Source organism: Odontesthes bonariensis, chromosome 22 (assembly GCF_027942865.1).
Source record: "Odontesthes bonariensis isolate fOdoBon6 chromosome 22, fOdoBon6.hap1, whole genome shotgun sequence".
Taxonomy (NCBI): Eukaryota; Metazoa; Chordata; class Actinopteri; order Atheriniformes; family Atherinopsidae; genus Odontesthes; species Odontesthes bonariensis.
Window position 1 is genome coordinate 12,939,518 of NC_134527.1, and position 21,029 is coordinate 12,960,546.

Below are 21,029 nucleotides of genomic sequence, written 5' to 3' on the forward strand. Positions count from 1 at the left end.
CTTACTTGAGTAGTTATACAGAGATTTTTTCAAAAATAGTTCTCATTATGCATGAAAATGTCACAATATTATATTTATGAAAGCATTTATCTATAAGCAGCACTTTGCTGTCACAGCTGATTGAGATGGAGTCAGTTTCAGCCCTATATTGGTGGAGGAATGTAGTCCAATGCTATATCAGCCTAAAATGATCTAATAATTGAGAGTTTTTGATCATTTTACATCATCATCTAAATAGTAGTAAAAAATTAAATCACTGAAAATGTACAAGTAAAGTTATCTATGTGGAGCAAGTGCTCCAAACTCAAAGAAAGGGGATGAAGGGTTTCATGTAGCCACTAATCAATTTTGGAGAGACAAAAGTCCAAAATGTGCTACCAGCTTAATATTTGCCTTGAAAAAAGTTAGCTCTTGTTCAAAGTATGTTGTTTCCTTGTTTATGAGACGTTTAAAATTAAACTGATTCGCATTGTGTTCGTTTCTACATTGAAATTGTTTATAGATGCAGGACTTATAAATCTAAATATTATTTTGTTATCCGGTGCAAAGAAAATTAATCTCATTGCTTCGCTGATACACAATGCATTAAGTTTGAATCTGTAAATCTGACCATGACCGGATACCCTCCTTTTTCTCTATTTCATTTGTCCCGCACGTCATTAAACTGACAGATCTCGATCTATGATCTCGCGAGATTTTCCGCGAAGCCGCGTACAACCGCAAATGTGTGGCGTGTCCATGCTAAACAGCTAAAGTTGGCAACTCCCATGTAAAATTTCTGTAGTTTAACTTTTTAATGTGAGTTTTGCATCGGAAAAGGCGCCACAATGAGTATACTCGCCAAAATAGCAGAGATTGAAAGCGAGGTAAGATAAAAGTTGGCTCGTTTGCTCTTTGAATCAGTCACGTTTTAGCTAACTTTCGCTAGCTGCTAGCACTAGCCAAAACATCCCACAGCCAGGCCACGATTTACACCTGATATAACTCGTACTCGTGTTCCTTCCAGGTTACAGTGTCTCATAAAATCTGCTTGATGTTTTGATTTGACTTGTTCCTGTAAAATGAATTTTTCAATATCCCTAAGGTGGATAGATGATGGTTGTGACTGGATTCGGTTTGGTTAACTGGCAACTAGAATCTGTTTTGTAAAGCACATGATGCAGCAGTCTTAAAACTGCTTGAAGTGAGAAACAAAGGCTTCTAAACAACTAAACTGTCAACGTGTTATCCTATTGGCATATGAGGGATATTTAGGGTTTTGACAAGTAGCCCCGAATTGGAGCTTGAAGGTAGTAGACGTATATGAGGAACAGGGACCCTCTAAAGTTAGCAACTGTTCGTTACAAGTAAGGCTACTTTCAGATGGCCAAACAGAGCTGTACAGATGTCAGGTCTGACTACAGTGGCCAACAAAACAGAAACCAGATCAAAAACTTACAAAGTACAACATTTATGAAGTATTTAGTTGTGTTCTTTGAAATGGTAAGCTGCTGAAATGTTATCCTAATATTAGTAAAATGCTGTATATAAAAGCTGTGAAATGAAAGGTTTTTCACAAACAGTTTTACTTTCTGAATTTTCGTGTTTTGTTAAGTTTTTTTATTGTTCTCTCAAATTTTATTTTTTTCCTTGGTATTATGTTATGTGAGTTATTGTTTTTTAGGTCTTCACATAATGTTGCTGCTGTTATCAATATTGTTGCACAAACACAACAGTCACATCTCAGGCCGAGTCGGGCCCCAACATGTTGTTGTGTGAAACAGAGGGACAACCTGTACTCTTCTCACTTATTTTGACTAATCTACAATAGTTCACACCTATTTAAGTCGATACACAGTTTTTTGGAGGGTTGACTCCTCTTATTCATTCAGTGTGAGCAGCAGTGGAGGCTGATGGGAGCAATAATAATGGCCTCTGTCAGGCAAGGGGAGTCTTCTTCAATTCAAAAATACTTTATTTATCCCAGAGGGAAATTAATTATTCTCCAGATTGGTGCATTAAAACAAATAGTATAGAATTATAGTTCAAATAAAAATGGTTTGAATAATGTTTACTATGTTTTTCACTGTGAAAGTGCACTTTATTTCACAGGCAACTCAATCTTTTTTGCATGATTAAATTTTTTTTTTCTCCAGATAAACTGAATGCTAATACTGGATCTCTTTTCCTTATTTTGTGCAATTCTGTGGTAGAAAACATTCAGCTTTTTTAAACAAGTATAATCTAATTATGATCAGAGTTCCTTGTTTCTGGTTTTTCTGCATTAGTTGGCCATATAATGTTAACTGACATTATTCTTAATCACAGGTTATAGAGAAACAATTCTGTTAGCATGCACAAAAGACAAAAAAACATTTGTGTCTTTATTAAGCACTTGTAAAACATCCACATATGCTTCTTTATCATGCTACTGTCTAAGCTGTGTAATACTGGGACATAGGAACGTCATATGCTGACTTCATGACAAACTTCATTTGATAGAAATCATCTTGATCTTTGTGAATCCAGAAAGCATGCTTACATCCTTTGTCCTCTTATAGAGGCTTCAAATCTATCCCAGCATCCAAAAAAAAAAGCCCTCAGCAAGCCGTCAGTCTTTTGCAGGGTGATTAATTAGGCAGCTTAATGAATTTCTTTGTTCTATCTGTTTATGTAATGTTTTAACTGACTTCAGGCAATTGAAGCTGTCTGCTTGATGCTGTTCACTGCCTATTACAACGCTGTCATGCAAATTTGTGTTACCCATTTACTGTAGATGGCCAGGACGCAGAGGAACAAGGCCACAGCTCACCACTTGGGTCTGCTCAAAGCACGTCTTGCCAAACTGAGGAGGGAGCTCATAACACCGAAAGGCGGCAGTGGGGGTGGAACTGGAGAAGGTCTGATCACGATACCACACATTTAGTCCCCTCACTGCTTTAGTATGAGCTTAATTTCTGGCTTGTGCTTAGGTTTGATTCCCTGTGATGCCTCCTAATGGATATATAGTTTTATCATATCATTATGATTTTGTCTTCTTTCCTCTGACTTGCAGGTTTTGATGTTGCAAAAACCGGTGATGCCCGAGTTGGCTTTATTGGTTTTCCGTCAGTAGGAAAGTCAACACTGCTGAGTAACCTTGCAGGTGTCTACTCTGAGGTGGCTGCCTATGAGTTCACCACTCTCACAACAGTACCTGGAGTCATCCGCTATAAAGGTGCCAAAATTCAGGTACAAGAATGCTCGCTCTTTTTTTTTTTTTTTTTTTTTTTCACTGCCGGGACAGAATGTGTGCTCAGTGGGGTTGAGTATCAGTGGGTCGATAGATTTGTTTATTTTTTGCATTCTTCTTTCATAGCTCCTGGATCTCCCAGGAATTATTGAGGGAGCCAAGGATGGCAAGGGCAGAGGCCGACAGGTCATTGCAGGTACAGATGTGATCATTAAGGTTTCTGCTAAAAGTTGACAAAATAAAATGGGGAAAAATCTTAATCAGGGTTCCTTTGGTTTATATAAATGCAGAAGTTAAAGTCATACAGTTTTTTTGCTTACATCAAAAACTACTTTTTAAAAACCGTACACTTTAAACAGCCTATGAGCAAAGTTACTTTATGACCTAAAACATAATGTTTTACAGGGGATTTTTTTCAATGTAATTTTTCCTACTGAAAATATAAAGGGATTCTATCACCAACTGCTTTTTTCCCCCTCTCTCACTCAGTGGCTCGGACTTGCAATCTAATCCTCATAGTGCTTGATGTATTAAAGCCTCTCGTTCATAAGAAGCTAATTGAGCACGAGCTGGAGGGCTTTGGCATCCGACTTAACAAGCAACCGCCAAACATCGGTTTCAAGAAGAAGGACAAAGGAGGCATCAACTTTACAGCAACAGTATGTCTCGCACCACGGCAGAACTTTAAATGCAGAGATAAACCTCTCACAGCTTTCCCTTACAGTCGGCCACTGAAATGAATAGTTGCACAATTAGAGGTTCTGTTTGATTTGGTTTAAACGTGAACAAGCATGAATTCATCCTGCTGCATAAACCCACAAAAAATGCATCAAAACAAAATGTTAAAAGAAAAACGACTCCCCAAGAAAGCAAAAAAAAAATGTCCGAACATCGACAGATATGATTCATGTTCAGCCAACGGGACAAAAACGTCCACGAAATATATGCTTGTTTTTTATTGGTTTCCATGGACGTATGTGATTAAAATGGTTGTAGAAAGTTGATAATGCAGAATAATTTTGTTAATTGTGTCTGCAGGTAGAATACATCTAGCATAATGACCACTGGTTCTGCGATATTGCTCTTGTGCATGTTTTTTATGCTATTCTTGAAGCATGATACACAGCTTGAAAATTAAGCATCACTGCAGATGTTTAGAATGTATAAAAAAAAAAGCCTTCTGTATTCTGCGTCTTTCTGCTCGACATCATGCCCATCCTCCTCTTTCTCTCTCATCAGTGTGCACAAAGCGAGCTTGATGCTGAAACAGTTAAGACCATTCTGGCAGAGTACAAGATCCACAACGCCGACATCACTCTGCGCAGCGACTCCACAGCTGATGACCTCATTGATGTGGTGGAAGGAAATCGGTAAGCTGCTGAAGTGCCAATGTGGGCCTTCCTTAGTCATCTCACAAGGGTGTGGCCTGTTGCGATCTGAAATCTCACGTTAACTTTCACTACGCCAATGCAGATGTATTTAAAAATGGTGTTTATGTGGCACAGTAGTCCCATTTTTAAAACATTTTTTGGTGGTATTACAATGACTTGATGTTACGCTGTCTAAATAACAAAAATGTGGAGGGGGCGATGATTAGTGTGTATAACTCGTGCAGCAATTCATTGCAAAGTACCAGACTAAGCATAATCATGATCACCGTTCTTGTGTAGAGAAACGAAGCATTCACAGGATCTCTGGGGCATGAATGCTCTTTGATTTCCCAGTGAGAATAACAAGAGGAAATTGGAGCATAATGAACGCTAATTCAAAGGACTAAGTAAGATTCCTTTTTAAAAAAAAAAAAAAAAAAAAAAAAAACATCTGTAAAATAACCTGTAGCATGTACAGAGTCTCTTTCTGTACTCATGCAATCAACATATATGATGTGCGTTTGAGTTATGAGTTTTAATCAAAATAAATAAAAAATTGAAAAATTATTTTGACCCCCTAATTTCTGAGATTGTGTCTGTAAGGCCGCAGGGTTTGGATCCACTTTTTCCCCATGAATATAAAGTTGTTCTGATCCACGCAATATGAGAAGTTCCTGCATGTTTTGATCACTGTAAACTTTCAACCTAGCTTAACACCAGTGTGAAATTCTAGACGAACTTGTTAGTGGATTCTCCACTACCACTATCCAAACACCAGCTGAGCGGATATCTTTTCAATGAACGGTGTTCCGTGCCTCCGTCACAGTTCAGACGCTTGTACAATCAATGCAAAGGTGCAGTGAAGCTGATCTGAAAGGTTGATCAAAGCTGGAAAAGAAAGATTCCTTTTTAGGAAAATTTCACTGGATTGAATTTAACTGAAAATTAAAATTGGTTAAACAGGGCATTGAGCACTCACCAATTCTGTCGCTGTCTGAACAGGGTCTACATCCCGTGCATTTTTGTGCTCAACAAAATCGACCAGATCTCCATTGAGGAGCTTGACATCATCTATAAGGTGCCCCACTGTGTCCCTATCTCTGCCCACCACCGTTGGAACTTTGATGACCTGCTGGAGAGGATGTGGGACTATCTACAGCTTGTGCGCATGTAAGAGTTTTTCTGGGGCTTTGAATAAAGGACGCAGACAGTTGAGGATTTAAATTGATGATCTCATGAATGATCTGTAAATTATCTCATTTACAGCTACACCAAACCAAAAGGCCAGCTGCCTGATTACACATCTCCTGTTGTGCTCCCTGATGGACATACTGCAGTTGAGGATTTCTGCTTAAAGATTCACAAAAACCTCATCAAAGAATTGAAGTAGTGAGTATTGAAAAGTTGGTTAAAGGTTTTACCACTTAAAATGAGTTATATCTCTTAACTGTTGTGGTACGATACTCAGAAACGGGCAGGAGGCGTAAGTTGGAATTGAGCAAGTTGAAAAAGAAGAATTTGCTGCTCACTGCCTTTTGCCCTGATCTTAGCTGTCTCACCATAGTCTTGAGGCTACATCAACCTCTTGTTACGGGACATTTTAGCCTTCAAATTCACTGCTGAATTTCCAGAAATTTCTGTTCACTCTGTGCTGAGATCAAGATGCAACCTCCAGCAGTCTGTTCACAAAAATCTTATGCTTAGGTTGGATGTAAAATATTTGGGCATTTTAAACATTCTGCCGTTGGCTTCGACTGCCTGGACATAAACAGGCATGCAAAAAGAATATCAAGAGATAAAACTACAATGAAACAGTCTCAACAAGCAGAAACAGTGTTGCACTATTAAAACTGTTATTTTTTTTTTCTTGTCTAGTACCCAAATGAAAATACTTGAACTGTACTGGATCTGACAAAAATTGTATTGGTGCATTGGTCACTTTAATCACAGCCATTTTTTTTGTAGAGTTTAGTTTTTGATGCGAAATGATGCATTTCACCAAATGGGTGAGCCAAGATTGACACTGTGTGTTAGTGCTTCTGTGCATGAAGGGAGTGGATGGATTAAACAGCGACACATGCAGTTAGTCGGCTGTACCTAAGGAATGTTTCTGCACCCTGATGGTTAATTTATTGAGTAATTCTATAAAGAAAAGTGAGCTGCACAATTAATAACAATCTTCAATTGTTATATTTAGATTTATGGTTTTATTGTAATTTTGAACCGCTTTTCCTTCCAGTGCACTCGTGTGGGGCTCATCTGTGAAACACAACCCTCAAAAGGTGGGCAAGGATCATGTGATGGAGGATGAAGATGTTATCCAGCTGGTGAAAAAATAAAAAGAATCTTAAATCATTGCATGGCCCCTCTATCATAAAGTGTTCTGTACAGCTGCTCAGTAAACCACCAAACATGTCCACCCGAGCATCTTTGTCATAAGGTTTCAAATTGTGACCTTTCATTTAAAAACAGCGACACCGATGTTTCACATCTGAAATCTCACAGTACTTAACACCCTGAATAGTTCATATTGAATATTGGTTAAGGCTTGCATTTAAATAAAACTGTATAAAAAGAGCATAATTGAGTCTCCCTGTGTTCATTCTTGTGCAACTTCTGCCTTTTCACGTCTTTATGTGTGATTACACCATTTTTTTCCCGTTCTTATATCTGGATCATTTCATTTGTGACTAAAGCGTCACAGAAATGTTGCATGGTTAAATCAGGTTGCAGTGTTACCTCGACTGTTTCAGTCCAGCTCAGAGGGAGAAAAAAAAAGGAAAACTAGGCGTCATTTGAAAGCACTGCCTAGCCAAGTGATTTATGTGACATTGATGATGAGGGCAGTTCTTCAGGCTGGTGGCGCACTCCCTCTCTCTGGTGGGGACGGCCACTCAGGTTAATCAGTTCATTCACTCTGATGCAGTCCTGGGTCTTCAGATGCCAGATGTTCACAACATTTCATAGGGCAAAAATAAAGTTTTTTGTTTTTTTTTTAATCAGAGCAGGGTGTACTACGATCTTGGTTTGTTGCAGACAAAGTACAGTGGAGGAGCCATTTTGTGTCCACACGGTCTCTAAACGGCAATTGCAGTGGATGGCGCCAGTGCTCGCATGAATGAATAGACGATGTGGTTGGACTGGATATTTGAGAAATAAAGACTACGTTTTAATCTAAACGATGAGGTCGTGTGTTCGAGTAATTCTTCAATATTATATATGAAAATATAAAATAGTATTAAAGGCTAGAGCTCCATCGGGTAGAGTAAAGCAATCTTTTTATACAATCAGTATGAAATGGCAGACGTTTTAAAATGCTCTAAACATCTTTAGAGCAATACAAAATATTCTACACAAAACCTTTACGCTGCTTTGTTGAATTGTGCTTTACAAATAAACTTGCCTTGCTTTATCTGCATTTACATTAGACTGTAAAATCACTTATTAACTAATAATATTATTGAAACTAGATTTTCAGGGAAAGACATCCACTGCGACTGACTGTAAAATATTGCCACCATATGTAAGAAGCCATTTGATTGTCAAAATGTATTCTTTACTGGTTACAGAGTCTGCAAATCAAAATTGCTCTGAGGCACTATTCAGAGCCAAAGATTCAAGATAATGGATGTTTCAAAGCCAAGGTGCAAGAGAGACAACACTAATGGTTCAGAAAGGATTCTACCAAGAGTTTATTTGATGTTATACACCAAGGTTCTTTCCAATCTAAGCAAATAGTCGCTTCTTTTTTTGTAAAGGTTGCAGCGGTTGAGGGTAATGCCTGCCTGTCTAGCAGCAGCCGGATCAACCCTCCTCAGACACCAACTCTTCCCCACCCCCTTTTACCCTGTAAATTATAGCAGCACTTTAGCTAATGAAAGAGTTGAGGACTGGGCACTAATAAAAGCCATTAAGTGAATAAAGCACTTCCCCCTCTAACAAAATTAAAGAATCTACCCATTTAGAGAGGGAGGACTCTGTATTAATATTTATGAAATGCGGATCCTGTACCCCCCCAAACTCCCCAGCCCACATCCAATCCTAGACTGACCAAGTCCTCTTTGCCAGTGCACCTATCCCAAGAGAACATCACCAACCCCTCCTAGCTTGAAGGAGGGGCAGGAGATGGGGACTTGAAGGGTGCTGAGGACGCAGACGGGACAGTCTGTCTCCAGTAGAGCAAGCTGAAAGACCCCAACAGCGCTCAGATCATCCAGTCGTCTTCACCACCCCTTCGCCACTTGCATCTTACTTCAACACTGAAGCCAGCGGACGGAAAGGTGGGTTTCTTGGTAAAACCTTAGGAAAGCCTTGGGAAGTTATCAGGAATATCCAGAGTAGGTTAAGACTGTCAAATTTATAGTGTTTAACAAGTAGTTTATGAGGTTGGTTGGTGTGACTCTTTGTCTAATGAGCATTTTGTGATTTATTTTTATTTTTTTTAAACTGTTACATCCTCAGATTTTAAATTATATTCAAAGTTTGAGTTATAAATTATGTCACGGCAACTCGTAAAAGAAGAAAAAAAAACAAGGTAAGAAAGCATAATGTTTCATAATCATCTGTGCATTAAAACCATCCCACCAGCTTCATTGCAAACCCCAAAAGAAACCATCCTCATTGTTCATTAAACCTGGGGTCTGTTTCACCACCACCACCCACCATCTACACCCAAAGTACTTCCATTTTTCCTACTATTTGGTCTCTGCAAATGCAGGGCTCGCCTGTCTGTCATTGATATGCATCATGGTGTCATTTCATCACACAAAGTGGTTCAATTGCTTGAGCCCTAAGTTGATTATGGCACCATGCTTTCTCATTTTAGTAAGATGTCCCTGGGGAGCTGAAAGAGACTCCAGAGACAGTAACAAGATTGTGATACCTTTTGAGTAAACGGCTCCCTTAGCTTGATGGTATCATGACTCTTGACATTGCTCTCACTGACCGATAACACAGTTAGGACTAAAATCTCAGAAGTGGTTGCGTCTTTACGTTGAAGAGATGGAAAATCTCCTCATATGGACAGCAGCGATAGAGCTATCAGCCTTGAGGTCAATGGGACACCGAGATTCGTTTTGAGTCAATCACTAGCAAAATTTCAGGGTCTGGACTCCATGAGATGCGATGATTCTTAACAAGACCACCCAAACTCTGTTTTCATTGATCACTGGACTGATGGGGAAGCAAATTTAATTAAGCCAGCGTTTTCTCGGGCCTGCTGTGAACATTTCTTTTAAAGATGTTGACTATTTCACTATTTGGGCGACAACATTAGACGATGTCACATTTTTTAGATATAGTTTTTTCACTCGTGTCTGGTAGAGTTGGGCGACTTGGGCGAGAGGGTGGGGTTTGACGCAGTTGATGCGCATGAAGGGTGTAGCCCTCTTTTCCGCAGTGAGCATGACCTATGACTAATCTGTCTTTTTATTATCCTGCAGATGTTCTTAACTGCAACTTGTTACAATGCATCATGTAAACCACTGTCTTACTTGTGGGACATTTTTAAAAAACAATCTAACCATGAACCTTGATTCTTTTCCCGCACACCTTCTGGACTTCTTTCCTTTACACATTGTGGATGTCACTGAAATGATGGACCATCCTTCAGTGACAACCAAGAAAATACTCTGAGAATGCTGTTTTTTTTTTTTTGTTTGGTTGGTTTTTTTAGGACTTTTAAAGGATTTTCTCAGTTAAGAAGAAGTCTTAACTTAGTCTCTCTACATATGCACAGACGTCGATAAGCTTCCATGTCCTGTGGGTGCTGTATGCCGGTTTGGACCTGCCCGAACTGAATTGGGTTATCTGTCTTTGCCCAGGACTCCATTGTGCTTGATCTAACCATGCAGTGCAAATTCTGTCCATGGTTGTGCCAAGCACCTTGGAGGCTTTTGAGCTTCATCTACACTTTGCTATCAACTTCCAAGCTTCAGAACAAAGAAAATGACTAATTGCAAGTTTCTACATTTTTTTCAAAGTATGTGAATGTAAATGAGGTCTTAAACAGGGAAGAAATAAGATGTTTGAAAATTGTCATGTGCAATGAAGACGGTTGTTTAACCTCATAATGTTCTTAAAGATGAACTATAACTAATAAATACCATCAATCTTGTGTGTTTTAATGAGAACTATTTTTTCTTTGTTGTTGTGGTTGCATTGAATAAAAAGCAAAACTGAAAATAAGGGTGGAGGGGTTGAAGGTGAAGGTTTCATGGCATTAATATAGATAAAACTGTCATTTTCTACAGGCTGGCTGGTCAAAGTATGTCCAATTTATGGAACATATCAATTACAGTAAGTGCTTAGTGGCTTTTAACTCTGTCTAATAATTTCAGTGAGTAGAGGTTGTAAATTAAAACAATGTGTCGTCTGTTAGGACTGAAGATGCGTCACAGATCTATAAATCAAAGCATGGGACACTGTTGCCACAGACTGAAACGTACAAACCAAAGTGTTTCAAACATGGTTTATATTCTTGAAAATGATAATCAAATGATATTACAACACAGCTCAGGTACTTAAATTCAGTATGTGTTGGCTGATCAAAACTAATGCACTGAACCAATAAATTTCACTTGTGAAAACCAGACTTGATCTTTCTTTGTGGCTCTTACTTCAATTGTTTCTTTTTTTTTTAACACTTTATGTAGGATTCTGTGGGTCTGAGAAGACACACACACACACATACGTCATAACAATAATCACAGTAATCAGATGAACACACTGCCTTACCTTATTCTGCTGTACTGAAAATCCAATTCACTGTGGATGACATGGAGTGCCATTTATAGTTCCTCATTTCTAGCTGCAATCTTAAATACTGTCGTATTTATTATTTCAAGTACAGTTATTCAGCTGTATAGCTTGTTATGTAGAGCACAGGCATTTTAGTTACTGCTTTTGTTGTCTGACACGCCAAATATCAAAGACCACAGCAGAGTTAGAGGCACAGTCGGCAAGGCTCATATACCTGTCGGACAAGCACAGGGACAACTCTTCCACGTTAAGGTTGGTGAGCCTTTTAAAAAATAACCAACACGATTTGGTCAACAATTTCTATACGCCTCACTAGATATACAGATCAGAGAAGACACAACAGATGGTAACATAAAATCAGACAGTCTATTGTTGATGCGCTGTTCAAATAGAGGAACTACTTTCAACATGTTGTTAGATTAATATAGATTGATAGAAAACAATATCTATACAACGCAGAAAGGTTTTTTTTTTCTCCTTTCAAGCACATCAATGATGTGTACCATTACAAATAGCATGTCGCAGCCTAACTGCATACAATCAGGTTCTGATGGATTTTATACAGAGGAAAAATGACCAAAATTTAAAAACTTGGGAGGGAAAGAAGCGTTGCCTGAAATCTTTCCCCTTAACTGCCAGAACAATGACCTCCAAAACTTATATATAAATTCAGTACTCTGTCTAGTCCATAAGGACCCATGGTGACATAGGTGTAACAAACAACTGAAACTTAAATAAATTCACTTAAAATGGCCAACGTAACCTTTGTAACATTCCAGATCTTCCACACTCAGTGGTGGTACTTTACATTTTTTTCTGTAATGTGATACCTTTGTTTTGTTTTATATACCCTTTAATTTTCCTTTAAGGAAAAATGAGTCTGGGTTCTTCTGGGCAAGAATTAGTATATAGAGTAGGTTTGAGACTTTTCCCCAGGATGCCCAATCTGGCAGTGCTTTCTGTAAATCGTACAGCCTCCCCGCAGTCCGTCTCTCACCTTTCCCCTAGAGAGGGAATACAAGGTTTACGGATTATCCCTTTAGACTTAACCACAACAGTTGCTGGGCACAGACATAACGCTAATTGCCCTTTTCTCTGGGAGGACAGGGTTAAAGCAGCTCTCCAGTCATCAGTCAAACAGAAGAGGATGCACACAAAGACGTTTATTTGATCTGGTTAGCCACTCTTCCATTCCAGTTACTTTTAAAATCATCTGGTTTACAAGCGCAACAGCTCATGCCAAATTCACACACTGTAGCTAATCACAAATGTTTTACTGCCTGCAGACAAAAAACAAAATCAAGACTGAACTCTTTTAGACTGCTGCAGGTGGCACACAGGTGTCTACAAACAACAGCATTAAAATGTTACATTCACACACAAGCTTACATCAGCAAATATGGCATGTTTTTAATTGAGTGAGTACGATTTTCGGTTTTGTTAAACCATATGAGATACGATACGGAAACAAACGTTTCATCTCCAAAATGTCAAGCATCTCAAATAATACACTGCAAATTTATTTATTTTTTTTTTTAAAAGCAGGACAAACTTTACATCAAGGGTAGAATTAAACATTTCACAGTGGGGATGTAGAAGTGCTCAAACATGGGACATCCGTCACAAAAAAGGGACGCACCATAATGATTCTGAAACTGTCAGTTCACTCAGATGTACCAGCAACACAAAACGTGATATTAAAATTTAGCACAGATGAGGATTTTTTTTTAAACAAATTGTTAGGGTATCTGTGCCAGTCTGACAGGCTGTAAACACTATTCATTTAGGCGATGTTAGGTTCCACAGCATCGATGCCCTTTTCACATTCATTACTCCCCCTTCATACAGTTCATTACAAATACATTAAGAGTGACCTCAGTGAATACTATGGAGTTTCAGAAGAATCCACATCAATAAAAACTGTATAACAGAAACTCAGGAGAAAAATGTTAAAGAGCTTGTTACACACATAAACACAAGAGTCTTCCAATACTCAGGTTATTGTTTTATGAATGTACAAGATCAACAGTAACACACACAAAAAAAACCTCCCAGAGTGCAAACTACAGTGACGAATAGGACAAGAGGAAAATGGTGTGAGCTGAAATAGGACAACATAAATATTGTTAACTCAAACGGGCAAACGGGCTGTGATGTGGCACGAGTTACTCTTTAAAAAAAAATAGAAAAGAAAAAGGACACTGGGTTGTTTCTCTGTATAACTGACTTTAAGTACATTAGTACCATTGTATATGAGGATATGGTTGTTATAAGACACTATCCCCCCGATGTTGAAGGACTGGTTTATCTTCAGAAGGCCAGCAGCTTTAAACGCTTGCTGTGAGGAGGACAGTGTGAGACCTGAACTGTGCTTACTGCAAACCCACATCATCTTCAAAGCACAGTGAAAAGCTATAGATTTTTCTGCTCACGTTTTCTGGATAACTTTCCCAGACATGGAGTCATTTTGTATGAGCTTTTCTTAATATGTTCCCGTTGCACAATATAAAACTTCTCATGCTGCAATCAAACAGGAAACAACATGCTTTAAATCCTTGAAATTAAGGAACCTGTTACAAAATGTTTTCCACAAAAGCCAGCCGAGTCCTTAGAGTTCACCAATATTGTCCATCATAAGCCAGTTCCGTGTCAGAGGCTGCAAAATCGTATCCATTACTCCTCGCTTAATATCACACTGAAGCCACCGGCATGTTGTGTCTGTGTTGGCGGTCCTAACAGAGTTTAAAGTCAAACTTTGTCAAATGACATATGACAATCCATAGATCACTATAATGGGAGAAATGGTGCTTTGGAAAAGCATCTCTACAAATAGAAAATTTGGCTTAATCTGACTAATAGTTGCAGGACGCACATTAGTATCAAAGACTGCAAAATGTCTAGTGACATTGGCTGGTTTAACAAAAACAGTGCCACAGCCATCACTCCTAATCACAACTTCCAAAGTAACAAGGAGTTTGCTGTCACCAATGCTGTCTGTTCTTCTCGAGAAATCTCATTTACAACCATATAGCCACATCTACGGATGGACATGTGTCATTCATTTTCATGTTGTGATGTACCCCTTAATATAGGGTTGGAGGGTTTGATTCAGACTTGAGTACAAGTGAAGACACGCCAACATAACTCCTGATTCATGAAGTATCCATCTCAAGCGTAGATCTGCCCAGAGCCACCCGTGTGTGACTTGTCTCCACTGACGCGCTCCTGGCCAGGTTGCCGGTTGGCGTCGCTGGATTTAATGACACCAGTGTAGTCGTGAATCCCAACTTCCAAGTTCTTGGCACGCAAAGCAGCAGTATGCAGCTTCTCAAGAAAATCTGGCATACCTGACATGAAGTCAAGAGAGAGGTCCTTTATAATCAGGATAGGATACATGCATTGGCCAAAAAACATGAAATGTGAGGGAAAAAAAATAAGGGAATCAACAGAGAATCTGAGAATATAGTGAATGTTTTTAGATTTGAGCTGTAAGTGTGATGATCTGATGCAAACACAAACTATAACCAATTAGTTTTAGGGTTTGGACAAAAAGAAAACGAAAAGAAAAGCTTACCGCTTGACACCATCCAGCTTACACAGTAACGAGGAAAGACAGTCTGTGGGTCGTCACTGTAGGTCAAAAGGTAATCAAATCCATTCTGAGAAGAAACACAAACAAATTCAACCTCAAGTTTCAGAACAAAGAGTCTTCTGTACAAGTTCAATCATTTGTGAAACATCAAATTCACCACAAACCTCATCAAAGGACTTATGAGGGTGAATGACCATTTTTGACTGGTATGAGTGGACTCTCACAAATTCCTGAGTCTCCGGGACTTTAGGATGCTGCACGGCTCTTCACCACAAAATGACAGAAACATTTAAGTAAAAAGTTATAAACAACATTTAATTTATGTAATGAAATGTTACAAAAAGTAGGTTCATATTCCATGTAACAAAAATATTTTTTTAAGTCTCACCTGGATACCAAGATCATCAGGTTACTGTCGAGGTCTACTTGATAACGACGCACATACACATAGTCCCTCGAATACATGGGATACTGCAAAAAGACATTAAACAAAGTTAACTAAATAACAGGCGGCGCTCCAAAATACAAACTAATCAATACATTGGGCAAAACTAGTAGTTTCACTAGTCTAAACAATATAATTAATTTTTGCTTCTATTACAAAACAATAAAGAGATAAAAATAAAAGCCTTAAGAAGACACACTATTGAACATTCTACTCTGGGAATAACGGCAAACTCACAGGAAACTGTGTTGCCCAGTGCACCACTTCAGAGCCTGTGTTGTCTTCTATGTCCACCACTTCAAGTTTGATAACCAAAGAATCCCACTTTTTCCTATACTCTGTGTCCAACTGGTGGAAAGGGGAGAAGAAGAAAAAAAAACAGATGTAATTATAGCACAGAGTGCTGGAGGTGCTTCGGTGCTACACACATACACGAAGAACAGCTGGGTAATGAATATGATAGAATAGGTGTCACAGAAATATGTCATGCCGGGCTCATATGTTCAGGCTTCAGGAGTTATGAGATTGCTGGGCATCTAAATTCCGGTGCAGGAACTCAGAGAGCAGTTACTTGGGAAGTGAACTAGTAAAATTTTATTGATACCAATTCCATTATTGATGCTGCTTATCAATCCAGTTCTTTAGCAATTCCTTTATTGATTCTTGACCACATTTTAGGAAGAAGTGAGTACGACATAAGTTTTTAGTGTAATTACTTTTTTTTTTTTTTTTTTTTTTTTTAAATCGTTTTACAACTAGTGCATTTAACAGTGTTCTTTATAAAATGTAACCGGGCTTTGGACCCTTTTTATGGCAATACATTTAGACACACATACATGATGGCGATCATCTGCAATTAGCATGCATTGCCAATAATACCTGCCAGCATCGATAAAGATACTGGTGGGCTCAAAGGCGTATAATTTAGATGCTTTGGAAAATTTGGAAACAGTTCTCAATTCCAGTCTCTAGTAGTTTCACTTAATTTCTTCTCTAATTGAATCTGACAGTCAAAGTCACACATAATAAGTTTTAAGGAGTCTGTACCTGTACATTGAAGAACTGCCTTGGTGTGACATCATTGTAGGAACCCAATACTACAAGTAAAAAAAAAAAAAAAGAGGTTAACTCTTAAGAAACACAAAAATCAGAGTATATTCGGCTACATGTTTATCAAAACACTGGTAACACGTGAGATAATGAGACAGCTGACCTCTGTATTCATAGAGATGACTGTTGGGAATAGGGCGCTTCCACACTCTGAAATCCTTCTTCTCTACTACAGTCTCCCAGTCAGCTTCTTGTTGTTCGTTGACAGTCTCTGAAGTTGTGGACAAGCGTTTTACAGCTTCAATGGCCTGTAGCTCACGACCACACCTTTAAAAGGATGCCAATGTCATGACAGGTTTAGCACAGCGCACGGCTGACACAACAAATCAAAGACAAATCAATAAGACATTCTGCAATGCATATTCTAGTGGATTACACAAAGAAAGGACAAAACTATCTTAACTGTTTTGGTAAATGCAGAGCCACGTGAAAAGTGACACTGATCCTTTAGAAAGATTCAAATCTGTGTAACTATATCAGGGAGGTGATTTTTTTTTTGCAAATTTGGCATTCCGGTGAGAGAGGTGTGAACAGCACAGCATTGTTGCCAAAAATCTCCCAGCTAGACATATTTGATGAATGAGATGATACTGAATATTAATAAGGGAATATGCAAGTTCTTTACGTCCCCACATGGGATCATTAAATTAAAGTAGCTTTGCTTATCCAGGCAGATTTAATGCAACTTGTCTACAAATATACATCAATATGTTAGTTCATAGACAGATTTCAAACCTGCGCATTTCCTCATCTTGAATCTTCTCGTTGTCCCACATGAAGACACCTGCCAGGGCCGCAACAAGTTTCCCAGTAGGAGCGTTCTTGCTCTGAAATCTGCGCCAAATGTTGCCAACCAGGGTCCACTTGGTTCGCTCGGAATAAAGGTTGGAGTAAAGCTCGCATATCTGGCATGCACGCCGGAGTCTCTGACCGGTCACAAAGCCACAATGGTCTGCAAATATGGAGAGCAACCCCTTCCTCTTCTGAACCGTTGCCTCGTTGGCACCCACACCTGCCTTCTGGAGCCAGGACAACAGTAGGCCCACGTTCCTGCCCAGCCACGGGACTTTTTCCAGCGTTCCTCTGCCCTCCTCGACTGCATGCCTAAATGACCTGCAGCCCTGGAGCCTCAAAGCAACACTCATCTCGCAAATAGGACGACGGGGCACAGAGTGAAACATGACAGCTGTGACCGTGACACAAGGTCCCAAAGACAAGATGATTCCTATAGGTAGCAAGGATAGCTAACGACCTTTTAAGCCTAAGCTAATGCTCTGCAGAGAAACACCTAGCATTACCTCTAAGGTTGACTTTTAATAAGGAATATTCATAACTTAACTACTGTAATAACGCTGCCAGTCTACTGGAGTGCGAACACGCGACATGTAACATTAGCATTAGCTAGCTGTCTCGCTTGGCTGCTGTTAAGCTCCAGATAAACTAACATACACCCTAACACACCACGTTTATTTCCGAACATGAACCGTAATAATTTCGAGCTAAACTATAAGGCCATATTAGACCTTTGTCTACCTGTTTACCTTCCCTGAAGACAACCTCACGTTTCAGAAACTCCTGCACAGCATTTGACCTCCTCTTCCTATTGTCTTGAACACGCCTACTTCTAAAAACCCGCCTTACAAATGGAAACTTGGTCTCTCATTGGTCATTCGACACACTAGGGCAGTTTTTATTGGCCTATACAGGAGCCTGTCATAGATATGGCTGCTCAGACACCAGCATGTGCGTATGCCCAGCTCTGCCTTAAATAAAGCCCTACTATTCAATTCCTTTGCTTATCTGGGATCATATTTGTGTCACGGGTAATCTGGTAAACTAAAGTTGTTCACAAGGAGGAGGTACACTTTAAATCTGGTCCAGGATCGGTCTACTAAAAGCAGAAGTAAAACCAAGAAGTGGAAATGAGAGTTGCCCTCTTGCGGTGGCGTTAAAAAGCAAAGTCACCAGTATTAGGTAAACTGTTGAGAAAAACACGTGTGTTAGAAAATGGAAAGAGGATTTACCAAGACAGCTGTTACGCTCTGAAGTAGAAGCAAACAAGCAAAAACGAAGGCTAGACGAGCGTCGATGTTTGCTATTGACATGAAGATTGTTTTTGCCATACTGATTACAAGCAAAAAGCTGTTCGGACAGAATCCTTGTTGTCATCTTCTGTAAAAGGGAAATGAGTATTTAATGTCATATTTGACAGTAAAGTTCGATAGAGGAAGTAAAAAATAGAGGAATCCGATAGATAAACAAAAAACATGTTTTCAATATAGCCTACGCTCGATGGCGCTGTTTTATCGTACCAGAGAGTTAGAAAACTCGAGAAACCTCAATATATGCTTTAGACGAGCTCTTTTCAAAGTTGAAGACCGAGCTGTGATGTTGACAAGCAATACACTAAAATTTGGCTCATCGATGTTGATTTGTAAAGAAAACTCTTTTGCGGCACCTCACATTTCACCCCCCTTTCTGCGACCCTGTAAAACAGGTCATTAAATCTGCCGTGCGGGGGGTTATTTTTGGATTAGGTTATAAGCACGCGACCCACGAGTTGTTCTGATGACTTTGAGAAAGAGAAGATGAGTACCGGTATATAATCTCACATATTTGAGAAACGACAGAGGGAGAAGCAGTGACCGCGATACCGTTTATGTTTGCTAGATGGCGCTATTTTACTATAGAGCCTTGGATAAGTCTGGAAGCCGGAGCATTTGTTTATCTTTCACTGTTAAAAATTAAGCTCAAAGTAGATACGCTACGCTCTAAAATTCGTCACTTTGATGTTGAGCAATAAAGACAAAGGTTTTATGGCAACAGACGGAGACCATAACCGCACCTAAGCCCTTTGTTTGATAAAAGTTGTGTGGAAGCTTTGTAAAAAAAAAAAAGAAAAAAAAGCGAGTTACTAATTCTGCTGCGAATGTTATTGTGTTGTTCAAACAGCTTTATTTATTCCTCGGTGAAATTGGTTCGTGTCCCTACAGTGCAAATGGCCCCATTCATAGCATTTGAGTTTAAATCGTGTGTTTGTTGCAAATAAAAGTTGTGACTATTCGTATCACGAGACCTCGAGTAAACAACTTAGGTGAAGTTAGTTTTAAGTTGGATATTCGACAGACATTCGCAAGCAAGCCACTCCAACATTTCAAGTGCACCCGTATTGCAGACTTTACAGTAAACACACGGAGAGGACGACTGCAGCGTGTTCCAACTTCCTGTTTTCAAAATAAAATAAAAAGGAAAAAAAAATTATATTTAAAGCAGAGATGAGCAACTGTGTATAAAGTTATTGAAAATTATGGACAGAACTGAATTGTAAAAATAAAAGGCGTATCTCATGCAGCCAGTGTAGTTACATGATCCCAAGCTGATTTGGAGTCAACTGATGACATGACCTGGAAGCTATTGAGCAAAAATGCTAATATTTACATATAAAAATTAATAAAAAAACATGAACAGATCTAAATTGTAAAAATAAAAGGCGTATCTCATGCAGCAAGTGTAGTTACATGATCCCAAGCTGATTTGGAGTCAACTGATCACATTACCTGGAAGCTATTGAGCAAAAATGCTAATATTTACATATAAAAATTAATAAAAAAACATGAACAGATCTAAATTGTAAAAATAAAAGGCGTATCTCATGCAGCAAGTGTAGTTACATGATCCCAAGCTGATTTGGAGTCAACTGATCACATTACCTGGAAGATATTGAGCAAAAATGCTAATATTTACATATAAAAATTAATAAAAAATATGAACAGATATAAAATGTAAAAATAAAAGGCGTATCTCATGCAGCCAGTGTAGTTACATGATCCCAAGCTGATTTGGAGTCAATTGATCACATTACCTGGAAGCTATGGAGCAAAAATGCTAATATTTACATGTAAAAATTAATAAAAAATATGAACAGATATAAAATGTAAAAATAAAAGGCGTATCTCATGCAGCCAGTGTAGTTACATGATCCCAAGCTGATTTGGAGTCAATTGATCACATTACCTGGAAGCTATTGAGCAAAAAGACTAATATTTTCATATAAAAATTCATTAAAAATATGAACAGATCTAAAATGTAAAAATAAAAGGCGTATCTCATGCAGCCAGTGTAGTTACATGATCCCAAACTGATTTGGAGTCAATTGATGACATGACCTGGAAGCTATTGAGCAAAAATGGCCGTTTTCATTTGGAAACTAAAACCGGGAGCTCCGTCGACAAAGCTGTGATGCCAGATAAAGGCCACAAAAATGCAATAATTGACAGTTGTAGATGAGGGAGAAGCCTCGTGGGTTTTCATTAATGCAGGTTTTTTGAGATAATTCCTTTTTACCAGTTCACTTTCCAAACATGGGCTGTGTTTCCCTCTTGACAAACATCCACAATTCATAGTAGTCTTTGCCGAAACCCAGGATTGAACCAGGGACCTAAAGATCTTCAGTCTGACGCTCTCCCAACTGAGCTATTTCGGATACGCAGGGCTAAACTGGCCGTTTCCATTTGGAATCTAAAACCGGAGCGCGCTCCTTGG

The 21,029-nt window shown here is 38.9% G+C and overlaps 2 protein-coding genes across 2 annotated transcripts; one reads left to right on the forward strand and one right to left on the reverse strand.

The window, feature by feature from the left end:
• Positions 1-691: 691 nt before the first annotated feature.
• On the forward strand, positions 692-7,164 carry drg1 (developmentally regulated GTP binding protein 1). The gene is made up of 9 exons (XM_075455896.1): positions 692-866; positions 2,756-2,879; positions 3,035-3,210; positions 3,338-3,407; positions 3,701-3,870; positions 4,451-4,581; positions 5,584-5,751; positions 5,848-5,970; positions 6,821-7,164. The coding sequence occupies exons 1-9, from the start codon at positions 828-830 to the stop codon at positions 6,918-6,920; spliced, it is 1,101 nt and encodes a 366-aa protein (XP_075312011.1). The 5' UTR covers positions 692-827; the 3' UTR covers positions 6,921-7,164.
• A 5,319-nt stretch (positions 7,165-12,483) lies between these two features.
• On the reverse strand, positions 12,484-18,101 carry stard7 (StAR related lipid transfer domain containing 7). The gene is made up of 8 exons (XM_075455749.1): positions 17,223-18,101; positions 16,591-16,754; positions 16,425-16,474; positions 15,615-15,725; positions 15,321-15,403; positions 15,097-15,196; positions 14,915-14,999; positions 12,484-14,687 (listed from the first exon to the last, which is right to left on the reverse strand). The coding sequence occupies exons 1-8, from the start codon at positions 17,666-17,668 to the stop codon at positions 14,509-14,511; spliced, it is 1,218 nt and encodes a 405-aa protein (XP_075311864.1). The 5' UTR covers positions 17,669-18,101; the 3' UTR covers positions 12,484-14,508.
• Positions 18,102-21,029: the final 2,928 nt, after the last annotated feature.

Bases quoted from the DNA above. Each gene is read 5' to 3' on its own strand.
- drg1 (XM_075455896.1), top strand. From the start codon at position 828: ATGAGTATACTCGCCAAAATAGCAGAGATTGAAAGCGAG. The intron at 867-2,755 runs GTAAGATAAAAG...CATTTACTGTAG, and splicing joins TAGCAGAGATTGAAAGCGAG to ATGGCCAGGACGCAGAGGAA. The intron at 4,582-5,583 runs GTAAGCTGCTGA...CTGTCTGAACAG, and splicing joins GATGTGGTGGAAGGAAATCG to GGTCTACATCCCGTGCATTT.
- stard7 (XM_075455749.1), bottom strand. From the start codon at position 17,668: ATGTTTCACTCTGTGCCCCGTCGTCCTATTTGCGAGATGAGTGTTGCT. The intron at 15,726-16,424 runs GTACAGACTCCT...CCTTTCCACCAG, and splicing joins GGCAGTTCTTCAATGTACAG to TTGGACACAGAGTATAGGAA. The intron at 15,197-15,320 runs GTGAGACTTAAA...TTTGTGGTGAAG, and splicing joins CTGATGATCTTGGTATCCAG to AGCCGTGCAGCATCCTAAAG.